Source organism: Notamacropus eugenii, chromosome 5, assembly GCF_028372415.1.
Source record: "Notamacropus eugenii isolate mMacEug1 chromosome 5, mMacEug1.pri_v2, whole genome shotgun sequence".
Taxonomy (NCBI): Eukaryota; Metazoa; Chordata; class Mammalia; order Diprotodontia; family Macropodidae; genus Notamacropus; species Notamacropus eugenii.
The window spans coordinates 421,706,182-421,727,076 of record NC_092876.1 but is presented as its reverse complement, the minus strand read 5'-3'; the positions used below and the strand labels follow the sequence as shown (position 1 = coordinate 421,727,076).

The 20,895-nt window shown below is 35.6% G+C and overlaps 1 protein-coding gene across 2 annotated transcripts in view; it reads right to left on the bottom strand.

Annotated features, from left to right (window-relative positions):
- Positions 1-2,052: 2,052 nt before the first annotated feature.
- Positions 2,053-20,895, bottom strand: part of ETS2 (ETS proto-oncogene 2, transcription factor) — a 32,805-nt gene continuing 13,962 nt past the window's right edge. For both annotated transcript variants that reach the window (XM_072614994.1, XM_072614995.1), the window contains exons 3-10: positions 18,919-19,039; positions 17,657-17,776; positions 16,902-17,102; positions 9,546-9,629; positions 8,378-8,602; positions 7,703-7,970; positions 4,607-4,721; positions 2,053-3,743 (exon numbers count right to left, since the gene is read on the bottom strand). In XM_072614994.1, coding sequence (XP_072471095.1) covers positions 3,528-3,743; positions 4,607-4,721; positions 7,703-7,970; positions 8,378-8,602; positions 9,546-9,629; positions 16,902-17,102; positions 17,657-17,776; positions 18,919-19,039 — 1,350 coding nt within the window. In that variant the 3' untranslated portion in view covers positions 2,053-3,527. The remainder of the gene's footprint in view (positions 3,744-4,606; positions 4,722-7,702; positions 7,971-8,377; positions 8,603-9,545; positions 9,630-16,901; positions 17,103-17,656; positions 17,777-18,918; positions 19,040-20,895) is intronic.

Genomic DNA, 20,895 nt, shown 5'->3' with positions numbered 1-20,895 from the left:
TTTTTGGATCTCTTTCAGGAGGTGATCAGTGAATTCTTTCAATATTTATTTTACCCTCTAGTTCCATAGTATTAGGGCAGTTTTCCTTGATAATTTCATGAAAGGTGATGTCTAGGCTCTTTTTTTGATCTTGACTTTCAGGTAGTCCCATGATTTTTAAATTGTCTCTCCTAGATCTATTTTCCAGGTCAGTTGTTTTTCCCATGAGATATTTCACATTATCTTCTATTTTTTCATTCTTTTGGTTTTGTTTTGTAATTTCTTGGTTTCTGATAAAGTCATTAGCTTCCATCTGTTCCATTCTAATTTTTAAAGAACTATTTTCTTCAGTGAACTTTTGAACCTCCTTTTCCATTTGGGTAATTCTGCTTTTTTAAAGCATTCTTCTCCTCGTTGGCTTTTTGGGTCTCTTTTGCCATTTGGTTAGTCTATTTTTAAAGGTGTTAAATTTCTTTAGAATTTTTTTGGGTCTCCTTTAGCAAGCTGTTGACTCGCTTCTCATGATTTTCTTGCATCACTCTCATTTCTCATCTCACTTTTTCCTCCACCTCTCTTACTTGATTTTCAAAATCCTTTCTGAGCTCTTCCATGGCCTGAGACCATTACATATTTATTTTGGAGGTTTTGGATGCAGAAATTTTGACTTTTAGGTCTTCCTCTGATAGTATGCATTGCTATTCCTCACCCAAAAAGGATGGAAGAAAATATCTGGTCACCAAGAAAGTAACCTTCTATTGTCTTATTCTTTTTCCCTTTTTTGGGGCATTTTCCCAGCCACTTACTTGACTTTTGAGTTCTTTGTCAAGAGGAGGGTATACCCTGGGGATCTGTAAGTTCTCAGTTTCTTCAAGGTGGTACAATGAAGGGAGAGGGGTTTACTCCTCTCTTGACCTGCACTGTTCTCAGAGCTACAAGCACTCATTTCTGCCCAGGATCTGCCAATAGAATTCCCTCTCCAGAGCCTCCATCAGCTCTACCACACCAGCCAGCACATCTCTCTGCAGGGCCACCGCTCAGGGCTGAGATTTAGATCAGCAGCTCAATTCCCCCAGGGTCTTTAGGCCAGGGCTCCAAAAATGGAAGCTGCCACTGCCTGGGGCCACAGTGGTCCCCTTCTCACTCAGGTAAAAGCTTTCTCACTAACCTTTGAAGCTGCCTTTGGCGTTTGTGGGTTGAGGGATCTGGTAATCACAGCTGCTGCCAGTGGTGCCTTGAAGCCCACTCCAGTCCTGTCCCTGCCACAAAATGGCCAAGGCTGGGCTGCACTCTGCACCCGGTGCGATAGACCTTTCCTGTTGGCCTTCCAGGCGGCCTTGGGCTGGAAATCTCTCTCACTCTGTCATTTTGTGGCTTCTGCTGCTCTAATATTTGTTTAGTCATTTTTTACAGGTATCTTATGGGCTGTGGAGGGTGAACTTGTAGAGGTGTGGCGTTCTACTCTGCCATCTTGACTCTGCCTCCACATTGTATATTTCAATACTGATGTTAAAAGTGTGAAGTGAAATGGAATGCTCATCTCTGGGAATTTTGATAGATTTACACATTAGCCAATTATTTTTGGCAGTGAGCATGCACATGGGCAAGTCAGTTTAGTCTGATGTTTCACCTAGTAGGAGGTTAAACCATTACAAACTATAAAAGAATGCATTTTCTTATATGTATCTGCTCCTAACTTTATTTTGTTAATTATAAACATTTCAAAGTAATTGTCACGAAAAAATGTAAGAGCAATTTGTCTACTAGATTCTCTTCCAAATTCCTCAGTTCCCTGAATCTAAGTATGTTTCCTTCTTTAATGCCTTTTAATCAATAAATTTTATGAGATGTTTATGTGTTGAAACATCCTTACAGAGATGCTAAAAATAGCCTTCTGTGTAGTTTGAAATTATTTTGTAATAGGTTCTCTATCTTCCTTTTTTTTCCTCCTTTTGCTACACATTGCTATTCAATAATTTTACATGGACGATCAGACTGCATGGGTAACTTCTATTAAAAGAGGAGTTTAATACTACCACAGATAGCTCCTTTGAAACCAATATTAAAGTCTCCATCTCAGATCAAAAACCAAACTTTTATTTCAGCCACTGCCAACATTCTCTCCTTAACAGTTGTTTTTCTTTTTGACAGTTTCTAAGTCTTCACAAGCACTAGAAAGGATGTTTAACTTGGACATTAAGTAGAAATACATTTGCTGATGATAGAGTCTTGAGATTTCTTAAGGAGGAACAGAAATTTGACATGCCATATTTTACTTTATGTTCAAGAGGTTTTAATAAAGATTTGATTTTCAGGAACTTCTTGCTCTGTATAATATAATACATTTAACTTTACACGAAGCTAAGATAAAAATAAAACTTTCTTACAAATTATATTTTCCAGTGATTTTTTTTTTTTTGCAGTAAAAATAGCTGCTACATAAATCCCTCCTGATCTCTGAAAAGGAGTTACATATTTCCAAAAATAGAGTTCCTATTTTAATCAAACAACATTAATTGGGAACAGGGAACCACATAGGAGAGGACATGTTTGAGGAAAGGAGGATGGGATAAATACAATTAAACCAAAAAATAAGTCTTGAATATAAACTTACTGAAAGACATGCAGAGAAGTGGAAAACACAGCATTTATCAGGAAAAGTACTGCTTCTTAGCCTTCAACATTAGAATAGAAACCACAAAAAGATCAGTTATGCCCCATACAATAGTTTTTTGTAAAAATGCCCAAATATACAAACTGTCTGCCAGATAAATGCCATGGCAAATAATAACCTTCTATACCTTTTTCCATGTAGGAATATATTACGTATGTTTAATACACATTTCACAAATTTCCTCTGCCTGCCCTTGGCAGATTAAATATTTTTCTAATGTTGTAGGTACTATTAAAATGAAAGATTAAACATTGGATAGGTCTGTGTCCTTCCTGGTTCCTATTTCAAGCACACTTAATAATTAGATTAAATTACAATATATAATTTCTGTTAAATATCATTGCTAGAGGTTTTCAAGAAGAGCCATACAACAGTATACAAATACTATCATCTGAAATGGCATTATTTTTTCCTCCCCCTATTGAAGGAAATGCTTTTGCATTTGCTACACCTGGTTCAGCAAGGCAAAACCAAAGTGCTTGTGGCCTCCCAGCACATTTTTGCCTTAAAAATAAAATCCTTATGTGCAATGCTTTCATCCAGGAGAGCAGAGCATTCCCACCTTATCTTTCATGAGTTCAAGAGAAACATAAATAACATTTTGTCACTGGGCTTCTGAAGCAAGGAGCGGTGTTGACTTCCATGTTCCTCAGTGAGTTGACTGTTTCAGAACCATGGTTTCTGATGAAACAAATCCACTGTTTCCTTTTTATATTTTCCAGGGCTTACAAAATTTCTCCTTTTTTTAAGGTTCTTATTTTGCAGCACTTGCCCTTCCCTGGAGTAGCCAGTCAGTATGGGTCATCCGCAGTGGCATCCCATTCACAGTATATGTGGAGCATGGCCAAGGCCACTTGAGGTCAGACCCATGCAGTGCTCAGTCTTCTGTGTCTGGCTGCACTCCCAGCATGGTGTGAAGTTCTTCAGCTGTATACCCAAGAAGATTCTGGAGGTCGCACACAAAACGATACACGTAACGTTTGCCAGATGTCTTGTGAATGATATTCTTGTCATAATAGTAGCGGAGGCCTCGACTCAGCTTTTCATAGTTCATTTTGGGCTTGTTTTTCCTCCTCCCCCACCGTCGGGCCACCTTTTTATGAAAAGAGATAAAAAAGGAATGCTTAGATTCAAGACAACTGTATTTTTCAGTGAATTTTCCAATTTGTTGTTACATATTTTTTTTTCCTAGGGCTAAATAAGCTCTTCCTCTCTTTGCAAATGCCTAATAGTTAAAGGGGCAGGGAAGACCAGAAAGTTTAGAACTAGGACAAGCCCAAATTGATTTCCTTTTGTGTGATGGAGTGAACATGATTAGGATACTGTATCTCAGTATTAAGATTATCCCTTTGATGGAGGATAAAGAACTCTTCAGAATTTCTTATAGATATTTTAGAGTGAATATATTTCCTTTGACCTGTTTCTCCAGGTCAGAGAGCTGTACTTTAGGTTTAAGATGACAGCTAATAAGTTGGTCAACATATTTTTAAAAGATAACACTATTAGAATTTGACTTAGATCTTGGAATAGAGTTGTACTGGTACATCAAGGCAGATGCTTAAATTCTAGGCTTAGTATCCAGAAGTTATTATTTTGCCTAAAAAAGTGCTAGATTTTCAAAAACATTTTTCCAAAGGTCTAAAAACAAAACATTTAATTTTGATACATTGGTAGTTCCAGGCACTTTAAAGCTTACTGACTATTTCTAACTATGACGGCTCTATGGCAGGCAAGGATAGCTTTTACATTCTTCATATACACAAATATTTTTAGGCTATTTGTTTTCTGAAAAGTAAACTCCATATAAGGAAAATGTTTAAAAAGGTTGTTCACAAAATCCATCTTTATTTCTAACTGGCTGAATTGTTTAGTTTATATCAATAAAATGACAAAATCAAGAGGCTTAAGGACAAAAATTTCCCTATCACTATGAATATACTATAAAAGCCTACATACTTCATCTGGGTCAGCAAGTTTAAATTCCCATCCATCTCCAGTCCAACTAATGAATGACTGACAAGATTTGTCTGTTAATAATTCTAAAAGGAACTGCCATAGCTGAATAGGTCCACTTCCTAGAAAGAAAGAAAATATGAATAAGGAAATATTAATACAACATACTTCACTAGACTTTTCCACAGAGATAAAAGATGTTACGTTAACTTTAAAAGCCAAATGCAATGTTATAGAAAGGGCAGTTTTTAACTGTCTGTTTTTTTAGCTTATGAAAATGAAGAAGAAACTTGAGAAAAGATTTTATTTTGTATCTTGAGTTCAATGGGAGACTGTTTTTAAAAGAAAGGAGCAATCAGTTATAGTGATGACTGGATAACTGATTGGCTATAATCTTTTTCAGAGCTAAATGTAAAACTTACATTTTGTTATTGACTAGAATGTTAAATGTTGTGTATCTAGGAAATTTAAAATTTATTTAATGCTAGGAAATTAGGGATTCTAATGCAGAGAAAATTATTAGTGATGGCTTATGAGGTTTCTATTAGTTTAGAGATTTCTCTAATTTACCAATAACCTTTAATAAATTGGGGCTCTGAGCTTAGTGAATAGTTGAGAGCAATGCTAAAATTTTATTAACTAATGAGGAAATATATAGACATAACCCTGAATTGCCTTAGATTAACTTAAATATAAGAGTCGAGCAGCAGGCTGTGAGGTGACAAAAAAATAAAAAACTTTGTTATATTAAATAAAAAATCTCCAATACAACAAGGCTTATTCACCAAATCTTTTAAATGGCTGGGCTTAATTGTTGGTGGAGTTGTGAACTAGTTGGATTATTGTGGAGAACTATTCAGAACTATGTCCAAAGGGCCATAAAACTGTGCATACCCTTTGATCCAGCAATACCACTACTAGTAAGGTCTATATCCAAAAGAGATCAAAGGAAAAGGATAAGGACTTATATGTAAAAAAATATTTATAGCAACTCTTCTGTGATGACAAAGAAATGGAAATTGAGGGGATGCCCATCAACTGGGGAATGGCTGAACAAACTGTGGTACATGCCTTGCAACGAATACTTGTGTTTGATGATCACCTGTGAAAGTCTTAGCTACTCTAAGGAAGACAATGATACAAGAAAATCCCAAAGGGCTCATGATGAAAAATGTGATCCACTTCCATAGAGAACTGATGAAATTTGAGTGCATATTGAAGCATACTTCTTTCATTTAATTTTTTTTCCTTTTTTTCAACATGGCTAATATAGAAATGTTTTGCATGACTCCTTTATAACAGCTATAATAATATTTCTTGCCTTCTTCAATGAAATGGGCAAAGGGAGAGAATGTGGAACTCAAAATTTTAAAAAATGAATGTGAAATAAAGAATAAAAAAATAGCTGGGCCTAGAAACCTCAAATTTTGTCTTTTTCATCACTGTATTCCCCATTCCTGGTAGAGAACATTTGCTTCTCTATTCTATTGTCTTTCCCTACTTCCCCCCTCTTCCCTCCACAACTTTATCCCTTGTACATTACCTTCAACCTTTCCCTGCTAAATCCAAGTCTTAGTTTCAAGAAAGGCACTTTCCCCCTTTCTCTCTAATTATTCTCTTATCCTGTAAATCAGGTTTCTTAACATGTTCCTCCCTCCAATTCCCTTTTTTTATGGAACCTTTCTCAAAAATGCATTTTAAATGCATAAAATACACAGGAAAGGAAATAAATTATTTTGAAGTACATTCATTAAAATATTTTAAAAAATGCAAAGACCGTAGGATAGTAACCACTGCTCTGAAATGAGGGGGTTAGGTGGACAAAGATCCATTTTTGTTCTGTCATTCAGTGTGATTTTGGATAGGGAGCTTACAAATTCTGATTGAGCCTGGGCTGATTAGGGGAAGAAACTGAATTTCAGACCTATGAACTGACTAATCCTTGTCAAGTCTAACACACTTTACCATCTACCCTGCCCCTATGCCCTCTAGATTCCCTAAAAACTCCTTTGCCCTGTCACTGCAACCTAAGGATAACTAGGTTTTTCTATCTGCCCTACACCTAAATCCTCCAGTATATAGTCTCCCCAATTAAAATAGAGGTACTTGGTAAGCAAGAAGCATCTTGCTCTTCTATTTATAACCTCAGTGATAGCGAAGTGCTTGGAATATAGTAATGGTATAATAAATATTTTTCTAGCCCACTGCATTCCAAAATACTCTTGTTCTCAATCATAGGATTGATGTTTCTGGGGAAAAAAAGATTTAAGATTATCGAGTAATGATGTGGTAGCCTTCTAAGCAAAAGTATTTCTTAAAATACATAACCACAGACAATAAAAGGTTGAAAGGGTAATTTAGCCCTAACACGGCTTTTGGTACCTCTGAAAAACTTGGTTATGGAAAGAAATTTATCTTTCTCTTTCTCTCTACCTACTATTAGAAGAAGGATTAGTTTGGTGACTGAGAATTATTATTTTAATCTACAGAGTGGGCTTTTAAAAAATATTTTAACCTTAGATAGTTAGGGTACCTTATATTATATTAACCAATGTATGAAGATAATACAGCATATAAGAGGGAAAAATAAGGCAATGCAGAAGCATTAGAAATATTTTGGTATATAAAAACAAAAGTAGCTTTAAAATTGGTCCTAAGAGTAGGAAGGGTATGAGAGAGAACTTTAAAATAGGTTTAGATCACTGTTTGAATTCCAAGACAGTTCAATAAGGCCTCTGTCACTGGAGACAGACTTTGTAGCCTCCTCTGCCAGCTTGTTTCCTTTGAAATGCTTTAAGTGAGTGAGTCAGTGAGAATTCCATGTACCTAAGTACTTCCTAAAACCTTTTCTTTTCAACTGACCTAAATGGAATACTCTTTTAATTTTTATCCATTACATTTAGCTTTCTATGCCCTATAATTTCTGCAAGATTTTCATTTTTAGAATTCAAGTATGTGATTAGTTATACACAAATTATGGAATGTAAATAATAATGTACTCAAACTAGAAACATCCTCTATAAACATGGAAATACAGCTATGCAGGGAATTAGGAGAGCAAACCAGGTCTCAGCCTACAAGCTCTAGGAGTTACAACACTTGCCTGTAAAGCCAGCAAGAACGGCAGCTGGTATGACTGGTTTGCCTTGTTCTACTGGGTCACTTCTTTCTTGAATGTAATCCTTGAAAGACATGGTAGGTTTATTCAAGCACAGGGACTGGTTGCAGTCATCTTCAAAGCTTTCAAATGAAGGCACACGCTGCACATCCAATAAAGATGACTGGCTATTCCATGACTGTAGCAGAGAATCAGAACTTTCAAAACTGTCCTTGCCATTTTCAACAGAATCATGTTTTCCTGGCTTACCTTTTGAAAGACAACCAGAATGCACATTTTCATTCTTATGACACAATGGATCAATCTCCTTCATTACTGCACCCATTTTATTTGGCTTAGTATCTGAGTTGATGCTTTAATCCCACTGATGTGCGGCTTAAAAATGTTCAAGTGTTTTACGATGAATGACTCAGTGGTATCTTCTTTAGCTTTATGAATTACAGAAGCTGAACTGGGAGCTAACCCACAGTCAGTAACAGGGAGAGCACAAAGTAGTACAGAAAACCAGCAAGTGCTTACTTGATTCCTAACGTAGTGGCTGGCCACAAAACATGCTTATTAAGAAAATCAACCATATAATTCATTTGTCTTCTTAAGTGTTTTCCTAAAATACAAAACCAAAACACATTTACACAAAAAAAGCATTTCACTCTTACCAGGATTACTGATGAGCAAATTCAAATTGTTTCCTGGGAAGTCTGGATTCACTGAGCAGTAGTTCACACTTATTGTGTCAAGTCGGGATTTGGAATACAACTGAAATTCCTGCTCAGAACTCAGAATATGAGGTCCCGTAGATGACTGACACAAACTATCCAGGAGGGTTGTTTTGGTACAACTTTGCGTCTGCATTCCATACGGCAGCTGATCCACACTCCCTCCTGTAACATATCATTGAATAGTATTGATACACCAAATAACAATACTGTCTTGACCTTAACTTTCCAGAACTCCAGACCAAATGTCACCCTTAACCTTGTCATCCGCTATCCCAGAAAGCCACAATCCAATCACACGACTGCATTTATGAAGCAGTTTCACAAATGAAAAAAAAGATTTCACCAGATTTTTCAAGCTTTTAAAAAAAACCCATTTATCCTCTCATCCAAAGCAGACTTTGCCGAGAAAGCAACTAGTTTTCCCTAATTCTAAAACTTAGATGTTATTTCTCCTAGGTGGGTGGTATTCTGTCACTGTGGGACAGAAAATACAATTTTCTGCAGAATGATATAAGCTGGTTTGTTTCAGTGTAGCTGCCGTGTTATTTTACTATACGAGTACTACCAAGACTTCCTGAAATTGTTAAGAATTACAAAATACAAGGAGGCTGTGAAACATTCATTTATATAGATTTTTTTGGGGGGGGATGGATAGCTGATTGTCATCTTGATGGTATGGCTAAGAAAATTTAGGCTTTTGACTGACTGGAAAATAAGAGGCTTGAATAGATGACTTTCTGAAGTCCTGAATTCAATTATTCTAAGATCACACCACCAGGAGTATTTATTCTTTCTATAAAGTTTGATTTCATTAATATAGAGAAAAGGGTATAAAATAAAAAGAAAGACTTCAAGTTCATTCTGGGCTTTTTACAATGTCAAGGCTCAGAGCATATTTGAAGATGACTTTCTGAACTGGCCATGCCAACTCTGATTCCTTATTTTCCACTGGGTTTTAAATTTCTAACTAAGGTTAATGACGTTGTTAAATTCTGCTTCCAGCTATGGTAATGTCCAGATAAGATCTCGTATTACAGAATCACAATCTAAGATAAGGCACACATAACTGAATGTTATTCTTAAATGTAAAAGCAATTAGACTAACCTAATGAATTACTATTGATCCAGTGAGGCATTGAAGTGAGATGGGAATTTTCTGCATAGAGATCTTCAGCTTTTTCTTGATTCTCTGAAAAGCCAACAAGAATATTCAAAAGTTCAAATTTAATTACATATATTGCAAGACATAATGCGTGTGCTTATGCATAATGTATGTTCATACACATACAGGTTTGAACAGATATATGTATATTTTTACTCACCATTACTTATATATGCAAAAAGAAAGAAAATAATTAAGTATATATGTCATGCTTGCAAAAAAATCAGTTTTCCAAAATGTATCACATATCTAAAAAGAAAGTAAAATCTTCTGATACACGCACACACACACACACACACACACACACACACACTCTTAAGGATTTTAATATAATGCATTCAACTGTACACCTAAGAGTAAGGAAAGCTTGATAAAATGGAAATTAATGTGATTAGTAAAAAAAAAAAAAAAAAAAGATCCAAAAACACAATACTGCTATCACAATGGTGTAGGCTAACAACACACGGACTATCACATTAGCAGTAAGGGCTGGTCTCCCTGCCTTGAATCCATCCTCCACTCAATTGTCACACTGATCTTTCTAATAATGAACAGGTCTGGTCATGTCACTCTCCTATTCAGTAAACTACAGTAATTCTCAACTACCTACAAGATAAAATATAATTTTTTAAAAAAATCCTTAATAACCTGGTCCCTTCTTATATTTTAAGTCATCTTACACCCTACTCCTCCCACATATTCTGCAATCCAATGACACTGGTTTCCTTGCTGTTTCTCACACAAGACTTCATGCATTCATCTCCCAAGTTCATGCATTTTCACCGCGGGTCTTGCATGCTTAAAATAGTCTCCCTCCTCATCTCTACCTCCTGGCTGCCTTCAGTTCTCAGCTAATATCCCATCTACTGCAAGAAGCCTTTCCCAGTCTTCTTTAATCTTAGTGTTTTATTGAAGTTTATCTCCAATTTATCCGTTAATATTATCCTCCTTTACACTATAAGCTCCTTGAGATGAGGGACTCTTTTCTACATTCTTTGTGTCTTCAGTTTTTAGTACAGTACCTGGCACATAGTAGATGCTTAATAAATACTTCATGACTTGAAATGAGCTATTTCATAAAAAATTTATGTGTCTCTCTAGTACATGTACATATACATGTATTTATGTAAATATTTACATGTTCAAGTATGTATATGTATACACACACACACACACACACACACACACACCTTGATTTACGTATCAGTAAAGACTCCTTTGCACAAACCAGTTTTACAGCTGTATCATCATCATCAATTAAAACCAACCATTTATTATGCATTTACTATGTGTTAAGGGATGCAGAGATACAAAATGCAAAAACACAGCCCCTACCCTCAAGGAAACTGAGAAAAAGTAAAGTCAGGTAGGAGGAAAATCATGAGAGGTCAGTGAAGCAGCAAGGTGGCACAGTGGATAAAGTGCTGGGCCTGGAGTTGGGAAGATCTGAGTGCAAATCTGGCCTCAAAACATGGCCTGAGCCAAGATGGTGGAGTAAGACAGCAATGTGCCTGCTCTCCCAAATTCCTCTCCAAACAATTTTAAAAATAACACCTCAAAACAAATTCTGAAAGAGCAGCACCAATAAAAGGATGAGGTAAAAGTGAAACACAGTCCAATGCAGGCAGCCCAGGCAAGCCAGCGATGACCTTCACCTAGTTCGCCTCCCACCGAGGCACAAGGTGGCAGCAGGCCTGCTGCTCCCAGTGCTCTCAGACCACAGATGGTAAGGAGGCTGGACAGCCAGTCAGAAGGAGATTTCAGTGGACACTTTGCTGTACCAGGTATAAGACTGTTGCACGGCTCATGAGGAGGTCGAGGTCACAGTCCCAGGGCAAGGAGGAGCAGTAGCACACTAGAATGTGTGGGTGCAGAGGAGTAGGGATCCCATTCTAGGTTGGAAAAGAGTGACTGTAGTCTCTCAAAGACAAGAGCACAGACCAGGAAAGCAGTGACCACACCTCTTCTTAGATCACACCAACCTGGGAGAACTGAAAACTTATAGGCCCCCAGAGTTAGCTCTGAAAGCAGCACCAAGAAAAATGTAAAGCTTGGGACAGTACCACTTTCACACCAGGAGCAGAGACCAAACTTTAATATAAAATTAAAAATCAAGAAATAGGCTAGAAAATGAGCAAACAAAACAAAAAAAACCTTACCATGGATTAATTAATTAATACGGTGACAGGGAACGTCAAAACACAAAATCAGAAAAGGTCTACAACATCAAAAATAGCTACACTGAAGTGTGAAAGAAAAATGTGAATTGGTGTCAGCCTTAAAGAATTCTTAGAAGAGTTCAACAAGGATTTTCAAAATTCAATGAAGAGAGGTAGTAGAAAAATTGGGAAATGAGAGTGATTCAAGAGTCATGGAAAATGAATCAACTGCTTGATAAAGGAAGCAAAAAAAAAAAATAGAAAAAGATGTAGAAAAAATTCAATGAAGAAAACAACTCATTAAAAAGTAGAAGTGGCCAAATGGAAAAGGAAGTAAAAAGACTCAGTGAAGAAAATAACTCCTTAAAAATTAGAATTGGGCAAGTGGAAACTAATACCTGTGTGAGACATAGAAGAAATAATAAAACAAAATCAAAAGAATGAAAAATAGGATAAAATGCAAAATACCCCATTAGAGAAACAAATGACCTGGAAAATAGATCCAGGAGAGATAATGGACTACCTGAAAGCCATGATTAAAGAAAAGAGCCTGGACATCATATTTCAAGAAATTATCAAGGAAAACTGCCCTGATATCTTAGAACCAGACAGTAAAATAGAAATTGAAAGAATCTACCACTTATTTCCTGAAAGAGATCCCCAAATATAAACTCTCTGGAATAATTAAAGACAAATCCAACAACTACCAGGTCAAGGAGGAAATACTTCAAGTAGCCAGAAAGAAATCATTCAAATATTGTGGAGCCACAGTAAGGATAACACAGCATTTAGCAGGTTTTATATGAAAGGATCAGAGGGCTTGGAATACAGCATTCCAGAAGGCAAAGAAGCCAGGATTACAACCAAGAATCACCTACCCAGCCAAACTGAGTATAATCCTTCAGGGGGAAAAATGGACACTTAACGAAACAGAGGGTTTTCAAGCATTCCTGACAAAAAGATCAGAGCTGAATGGAAAATCTGATTCTCAAAAAAAAAAAATCTCAAGAGAAGCATAAAAAAGCTAAACAAGAAAGGGAAATCATAATGAATTCAATAAGGTTAAAGATAAACTTTTTACATTACTACATGGGAAGAGAATACTTCTATCTTAAGAATTCATCATTATTAGGGAAATTAGACAATATACATAATGAGTGTGGGTGTGAGCTATGATGGAATAATATACAAAAAAAATTAAGTCATGAAGCATTTATTAAGCATCTACTATGTGCCAGGTACTGTACTCAAAAATTAAGGAGTGAAAAAGAGAGATGCATTGAGCGAAGGGGTTAGAGAGAGGTAAAATGCGGGAAATTTTCTCACATAAAAGAGACATGACAGAGCTAGTACAATGGAGAGGAAGACAGGGAGTAGGATGGGAGCAGGGGTAGCTGGAAATGCTTGAACCTTACTCTCAGTGGAATTTGGCTCCAAGACGGAATAATAAAACATTCAGTTGGGTATAGAAATCTATTTTACCCTACAGGGAAGTAGAAGCGGAAGGGGAAAACAGAAGAAGTGGAAAATGATAGAAGGGAGAACAGATGAGGGGAAGCAGTGGTCAGAAGCAAAACACTTCTGAGGAGGAATAGGGTAAAAGGAGGGAGGGAGGGAGAGAGAGAGAGAGAGAGAGAGAGAGAGAGAGAGAGAGGGAGGGAGGGAGGGAGGGGGATCAATAGAGGGAAAATAGGATGGAGGGAAATATAATTAGTAATCATTACAGTGAAGGTGAATAGAATGAACTCACCTATAAAACAGAGGTGGATAGCAGAGTGGATTAAAAATTCAAATATTAAAGTATGATGTTTACAGGAAACACACTTGAAGCAAAAAGACACACACATGGAATAATGGTAGGGGGCTGGTGCAGAATATTATACTTTTGCTGAGGTAAAAAAGCAGGGGGTAAAATCATGATCTTAGATAAATCAAAAGTAAAAATAGATCTAAGTAAAGAGATAAACAAGAAAACTATTTTTTGTTAAAAGTACTATAGACAATGAAGCAGTATCAGCACTAAACATATATGCACCAAATGGTATAGAATCCAAATTCTTAAAGCAGAAGTGGGAGGAAATAGATAGTAAAACTATGATAGTGGGGGAACTCAACTTTCCCCTCTTAGAACTACATAAATCTAACCACTAAATAAACAAGAAACAAGTTAAAGAGGTGAAGAGAATTTTAGAAAAGTGAGCTATGATAGACCTCCGGATAAAAATGAATGGGTATAGAAAAGAATTTACTTTTTTCTCATGGTATCAACATGGTATCAACACAAAAAGTGACTATGCATTGCATAAGAACCTCACAATCAAATGCAGAAAAGCAAAAAAATTAAATGCATTCTTTTCAGATTATAATGCAATAAAAATTGCATCCAAGACAGGGTACTGGAAAGACAGATTAAAAATTAATTGGAATCTAAATAATCTAATCCTAAAGAATGACAGGTCAAAGAACAAATCACAGAAACAATAATTTCATTGAAGAGAATACCAAAACTTATGAGATGCAGCCAAAGCAACAGTTAGGGGAAAATTTATTTTTCTAAACACTTACATCAATAAAAGAGGGAAAGAGCAAATCAGTGAATTGGACATGCAACTAAAAAAACTAGAAAAAGAACTAATTAAAAATCCCCAACTGAACACAATTTGGAAATCCTGAAAATCAAAGTACAGATTAGTAACACTGAAAAGTAAGAAAACCAGTGAAATAATAAATAAACCAGGAGCTGATTTTATGGAGGGGATAAACCATATACATATATGTATATGTAAACCACTGATTAATTTTATTACAAAAAAAAAGAAGAAAGCCAAATTACTAGTATCCAAAATGAAAAGGGTAAATTTGCCACCAATGAAGAGGAAATTAAAGCAAATATTAGGAGCTATTTTGCTCAATTATATGCCAATAAATCTGACAATCTAAGTGAAATGGATGAATATTTACAAAAATAATTTGCCTGGATTAACAGAAAAGGAAATAGAACACTTAAATAACCTCATCTTAGAAAAAGTATTTAATAAGTCATCAATAAAATCCCTAAGAAAAAAATCCCCAGGGCAAGATGGACTGACAAGTGAATTCTATCAAATTATTAGGCAAAAAAGAAGTCTTGCCAAATTCCTTTTATGACAAAATATGGTGCTGATACCTAAACTGAAAAGAATGAAAACAAAAAAAGAAAACTATAGATCAATTTCCCTAATTAATATTAATGCAAAAGTTTAAAAAAGTACTTGCAAGGAGCAATATATTACCATTAAAAGTAGTACAAATAGTCAAATCAAATAAAGGACCTATGAAGGAAGATGCTATCCATATTTGGAGAAAAAAATTGTTAAACAGAAGTATGTAATGAAAAGTGCATACCAGAGAACAAAAGAAAACTTAGAAGGAAGTATAGAAAAGCAGGGCATCTTTGAAAATGTGTAGTATTTATTATGTATTTTTTAAGAAAAATTAACAGCGTGAAATGGAAATTTATGATTTTATATTGAACCCTCTTTGGTTGTACTGTGTACATGGAAATGTTCTTTTTTTTGTCTTTTTGTATTTAAGTTCAAAATGAATAAAAATTTATATACGTATATATAAAAAAGTCATTCCTTAATTGATAAGTGGTCACAAGATATGAACAGGCGGTTTCCAAAGAAAACAAAGCTGTCTAGAATCATATGAAAAAATGCTCTAAATCACTATTGATTAGAGAAATACAAATTAAAACAACTCTGAGGTACCACCTCACACTTATCAGAGTGGTTAATATAACAAAAAAAAAAAAATGAAAATGACAGCTATTGGAGGGGCTGTGAGAAAACTGGGACACTAGTGCACTGCTGGTAGAGTTGTGAACTGATCCAACCACTTTGGAGAACGATTTGGAACTATGGCCAAAGGGCTATAAAGTTGTGCCTTTTGATCCAGCAATATGACTACTAGATCTGTACCCTAAGGAGATAAAAACGGGTAAAGGAGTTGGTTGCAGAAAAATATTTATAATTGTTTTCTAGTGGCAAAGAATTGGAAACTGAGGGAATGAACATCAGCTGGGGAATGGCTGAACAAACTGTGGCATAAGATTGTAATAGAATATTATTGTGTTATAAGGAATGATGAGCAGGATACTTTCATAAAAACCTGGAAAGACTTACATGGACTGATTCAAAGAACCAAGAGAACACTGTACAGTAACAGCAATATTTACAATGATCAACTGGGAATGACAACCCTTCTCAACAATTATCCAACACAATTCCAAAGGACTCATGAAAAATGCTAGTCATCTCCACAGAAAGAACTGATGGAGGCTGAATGCAAATTGTAACAAACCATTTTTTTGGTTTGCGTTTTCTTTCGTAACATGACTAATATGGAGATGTTTTGCATGACTACGTATGTATAACCTAAACAAAATTGCCTACCATCTCAGGGAGGAGGAAGAGAATCGGGAACTCAAAGTTGGAAAAAAAGTCAAAAATTGTTTTTATATGCAATTTGGGAAAAAAAATTATTTAAAAAAACTGGCCTCACAAACTTACTGTGACCCTGGACAAGTCACTTTACCTTGGTTGGTTTTCAACTATAAAGAGGAGATACTTCTCACAGCTGTGAGAATCACATGAAGTAATGTTTATAAATACAAAACACAGTGCCTAGAAATGATAATATAGAATGCACACATACACACACACAAATAAAATTAGAATAACCCGATTCTTCCCCTCCCAAGGGGTCAAGAAGGATGAGGACTGAGAAAGGCCGTTAGACTCAGCAATTGAAACCCTCGTAGATAATTCTGAAGAGAGTAGTTTCAACTGAAATTAGTAGGAGAGAATCCAAACAAAGGGTTTAGAAGAAAGTGAGACCGGAAGTAATGAATAACTTTCACAAGGAGTTTATGAGCCATGAATCAAAAAGGGTGGTGGGAGGGAACAAGTCAACAAAGCAAACTGATACATCCAACAGATCTGATATCATGTGTATTCAACATCTAGTGTCAATTAATACAATCTAATATTCTCATTCTCCCAACTTGTCACTAAAATGTGGACTCAGTATCTGTCTTCACTGGTAGAAGAACTAAGTAAGAATTTATAGGAGATAAGACGTGCTATTCTTTAGATACCTTTAATCATCTGCTCCAGGTGCTCCCAAAGAATGTCACCCACAAAGTCAGGTGCTAGTTCCAGAAATTGTTCCTTGCCAAGATTGCATAAGACTTGACCATTCATGATAAATTTTTGGAAGTTTATATCCATCAGACTGAATTCACTGGTAGCCCAAAAAAGCCACTGACGTACCTGCTCTTCTGTCCAGAGCCAAGGATCTACATGGGGAAAAAAAGGATCAGTGGGAGACAAAACAGAAAGAACACTGGAATTGAAGCCTTGAATTCCAGTTTTAACACTCACTATCTGTGTGAATAAGGACAAGTCACTTAATCTCATTTATAAAATGGGGATAATACCACTTGAATCTCATAGGCTTGTTACAAGAAAAGTACTCTGTAACCTTGAAGGATTAGATAAATGTTATTATTGCAGGAGTAGGGAGATTACAAATGAAATGTTAAAATTTCATCACTGGTAATATAAACCACTCATTTCATGCAATCCAAACATATTATTATAGATTTTTTTAAAGGTGCGTTGCCATTAAAATACTACTATGGAAAATCTGGAGAGTTAAACATCATTACCAACAACTCAATGATTGTTTTAGCATAACTCTATACCTGCTAGTCTTTGAAAAGCATCTTAAGTATCTCTTTTCAAAATAAGTTCAGATCAAAGTTATTTAATTCATTAGTGGGGTTGGTTAAGATAGATTACTTAGCTTTATTTTACACAACAAAAACCAGATACAAAAACAGGCACTTACTGTTAGGAATACCAAGACGACACCGTTCCTTTGTGAAACCACTAAAAGTAGCTTTTAAAGCTTGACTCATAACAGCCTTACTACATGGAGTTAGCAGGGGCAATTCACAATTGGTAGGCTCTAGAAAGCAGACAACACAATCATATTTAAAACATGAGTTTGTAATAGAAAACTAGAATTTGTTGGCAAATATATATATAATACTAAAATTAAAAAGACAATACACACACACAGACACACAAAACCCCTATCAGAAAAGAGCAGTCTTGACCATGAATTTTTACATCAATCTATCAATAAGCATTTAGTAAAAGGTCTACTATGTACCAGACACTCAAAGACAAAAACAGAAAAACTGATAAAAATGCAGGAAATATACATTGATATATTTTGTCCTCAATTTCTTCAGCTATAACATGGGGATAATAATAGCACCTACCTTACAGGGTTGTTGTAAGAATTAAATGAGATAATAATTGTAAAAAGTGCTTAGCACAGTGCTTGACACATAGCAGATGCTATATAAATGCTTATTTTCTTCTCCTCTTCCCATTTCTCTACAAGAGGATGCATTTATATGCTGTAACATATTTTATTGGTCATAATTCCTTCAAGCTGATCTTAATGGACTAGATCTATATAGGCAAAATATCTATATGAGGCATATATAAAAATTAATGTAACCCAAGAAGTACAATGGGTCTAAAGTTATTGCAAATCTAATTTGCAAACATAAATTCCATTTAACTACTTGATCAGTCAAAGGGTCCTCCCAAATGAGCCTGAAGTGATTCAAGATAGTCACTGGCAAAATCAAAACCAGAACCCAGGGCTAAATAGTATCTGTCTCTCAAAATAACTGTTCACAAGCCTTCAGTGAGGATAAATCAATTGAAATCTTTCATCTTTCCAAAAACAAACAAACAAACAAACAAACAACAAAATCTCAACCAAATTTCAAATGACAGTGGCTTAGAAGCATCAACTTCCTACGTGAAAGTTTCCATCAATTAGTTCCATCTGCTAACTCAGTGACATAAACACTGCTTAATTAAATATATCAGCTTCAATATATAACGAAATCAAAATATCACAAGCTTCATTACAACATCAAAATCAATGAACTCTATATTCCTATATGGATGTGACAATATTTTCACTAAGTTGAAATATCTAAGGAGAAACAGTTAAAGTACACATCTACATTTTACCCTAACTAGAGACAATTACACATGATTCGTGAATTGTGACCAGAAAATTACCATTAGAAACTGAATCCAAGCCTGTTGGTACTTCTTGAAGCGTCTGCTCCTCATTTAGTGAAGGGAAAAATCCTTCAAACAGTGAATCTGTGCATTCAAAGGTATCAAAAGCTGTTTGACGCTGCAAAAGTAAATTGTTATAATAATTAAAATACAATGTCTGATTTACTTTTAACTTACTTGAAACTATTGGTCATGCCTGAAAAAATGACTGAATTGACAACAAAATGGCTGCTATGAAATTCTGTGGGAATCAATTACCAAGCAGTAATGAGGAATAATACTGACTTTACCATGTGGTACTCCTAAATAAGCTTTTCGGAGGCCAAAATAACCAAGGCTCTTATTATATATCTTATCTTGTATGTACTGATTTTTATACATTTTCCCCTTGCCCCAGTAGAATGGAAGCTCCTTGAGGAGAAGACTGGTTTTGCCTTCTTTTCTGTATCCCTGGTGCATAATAATGTGCCTGGCACATAATAAGCAGGGCAGGGAGGTAGCACAGTGGATAGAGCTCTGGGTCTGGAGTAAAGAGGACCTGAGTTCAAATAAAACCTCAGACCCTTACTAATTGTGTGACCCTGGGCAAGTCACTTAACCCTGTTTGCCTTAGTTTATTTACCTGTAAAATGAGGTGGAGAAGGAAATGGCAAACCACTTCAGTATCTTTGCCAAGAAAAGCTCAAATGGGGTCACAAAGAGTCAGACACAATTGAAACAACTCAACAACATGTAAGCATGTAGTGAATGCTTATTCATTGACGGACATAATTTTATTATAATGTCAAGGGTTATTCTGAAATCCAAATAAAAATCATAAGCAAAATATATAATAAGCCTAAATAATAAAATATTGAATATTAGTGCACTAAGAGAGTCTTTTGATATAGTCAGGTTCAAAACAGCTATATGGTTGGAAAAAAAGGTGCTAAAATTTTGGAGAAATATAAATACATGAAAACTGAAAACAGTCTCATTCTGTATTTTTAACAATATAGTATTTTGACAACTGTCAAGTTCATAATGAGATTTAGAAACTGAAATACAAGACTTCACTACTTCATAGGAATTAAGACTTTGTAAAAGAAATAAATAAATGAAGTGAAGACAGAGTTTAGTTCAGGCACTAGAGATACTAAAAATTATTTAAAGTCAGCAGATACTCATGAGATTCTAGCATTTGTATATTACCAATAAACTTAAAATGTTTTCTTTATGCAGATTTCTGGTGTCTGGAAACTGCTACATCTAGAACAACAATACTGAGAAATACATCCAGTGACAACAAGTTTACTCATCTTTAACTCTGTATGCTTCTTCAGGGATTACAGTTAGATTTTGCCCAGTCATTTCCCATAGTACACAATACAGCACAATATTTAGAAATATATGAATACCTCTTCCTGGAGTCCCTACAGGCACCTTAAATTCAGCAAGTACATAAGAAAACTCATTCTGCCTGTTTCCTCTGTCCCTCAAATTGAAACCGTCTATACTCGGTACTTTCCTCTTTCTGTTGAGAGCATCACCATCCTTGTGAGTCACTTAGGTTCACAACTCTGGAGTGATCTTTGACACTTCCCTCTTCCTACTCCTAAACAACAATCAGTTGTCAAATCTATTTTGTATTCTAGCTTCATGATATCTCTCACTCTCTCTTTACCTACAGCTACCACATTGGTTTGGGTGTTCATTACATCTTGCTCTGGATACTTCTTGCATCTAATCTCTCCTCTCTCCAATGCATCTTCCACACAGTTGCAAAAATAATCCTGCTAAATAAAGCACAGTTGTGATCATGTCACTCTCCTGATCAAAAATCTTCAGTTGCTTCCCACTGCCACTGAATAAAATACAAGCTGCCCTCCACAATCTGGCTCCTATCTATGCTTCTGGCCTTATTTCATAATGCCTCCCTTTACCAATGCTACGTTCCAGCCAAACTGCTTCTTAAACCCAACAGTCAGTCTTCTG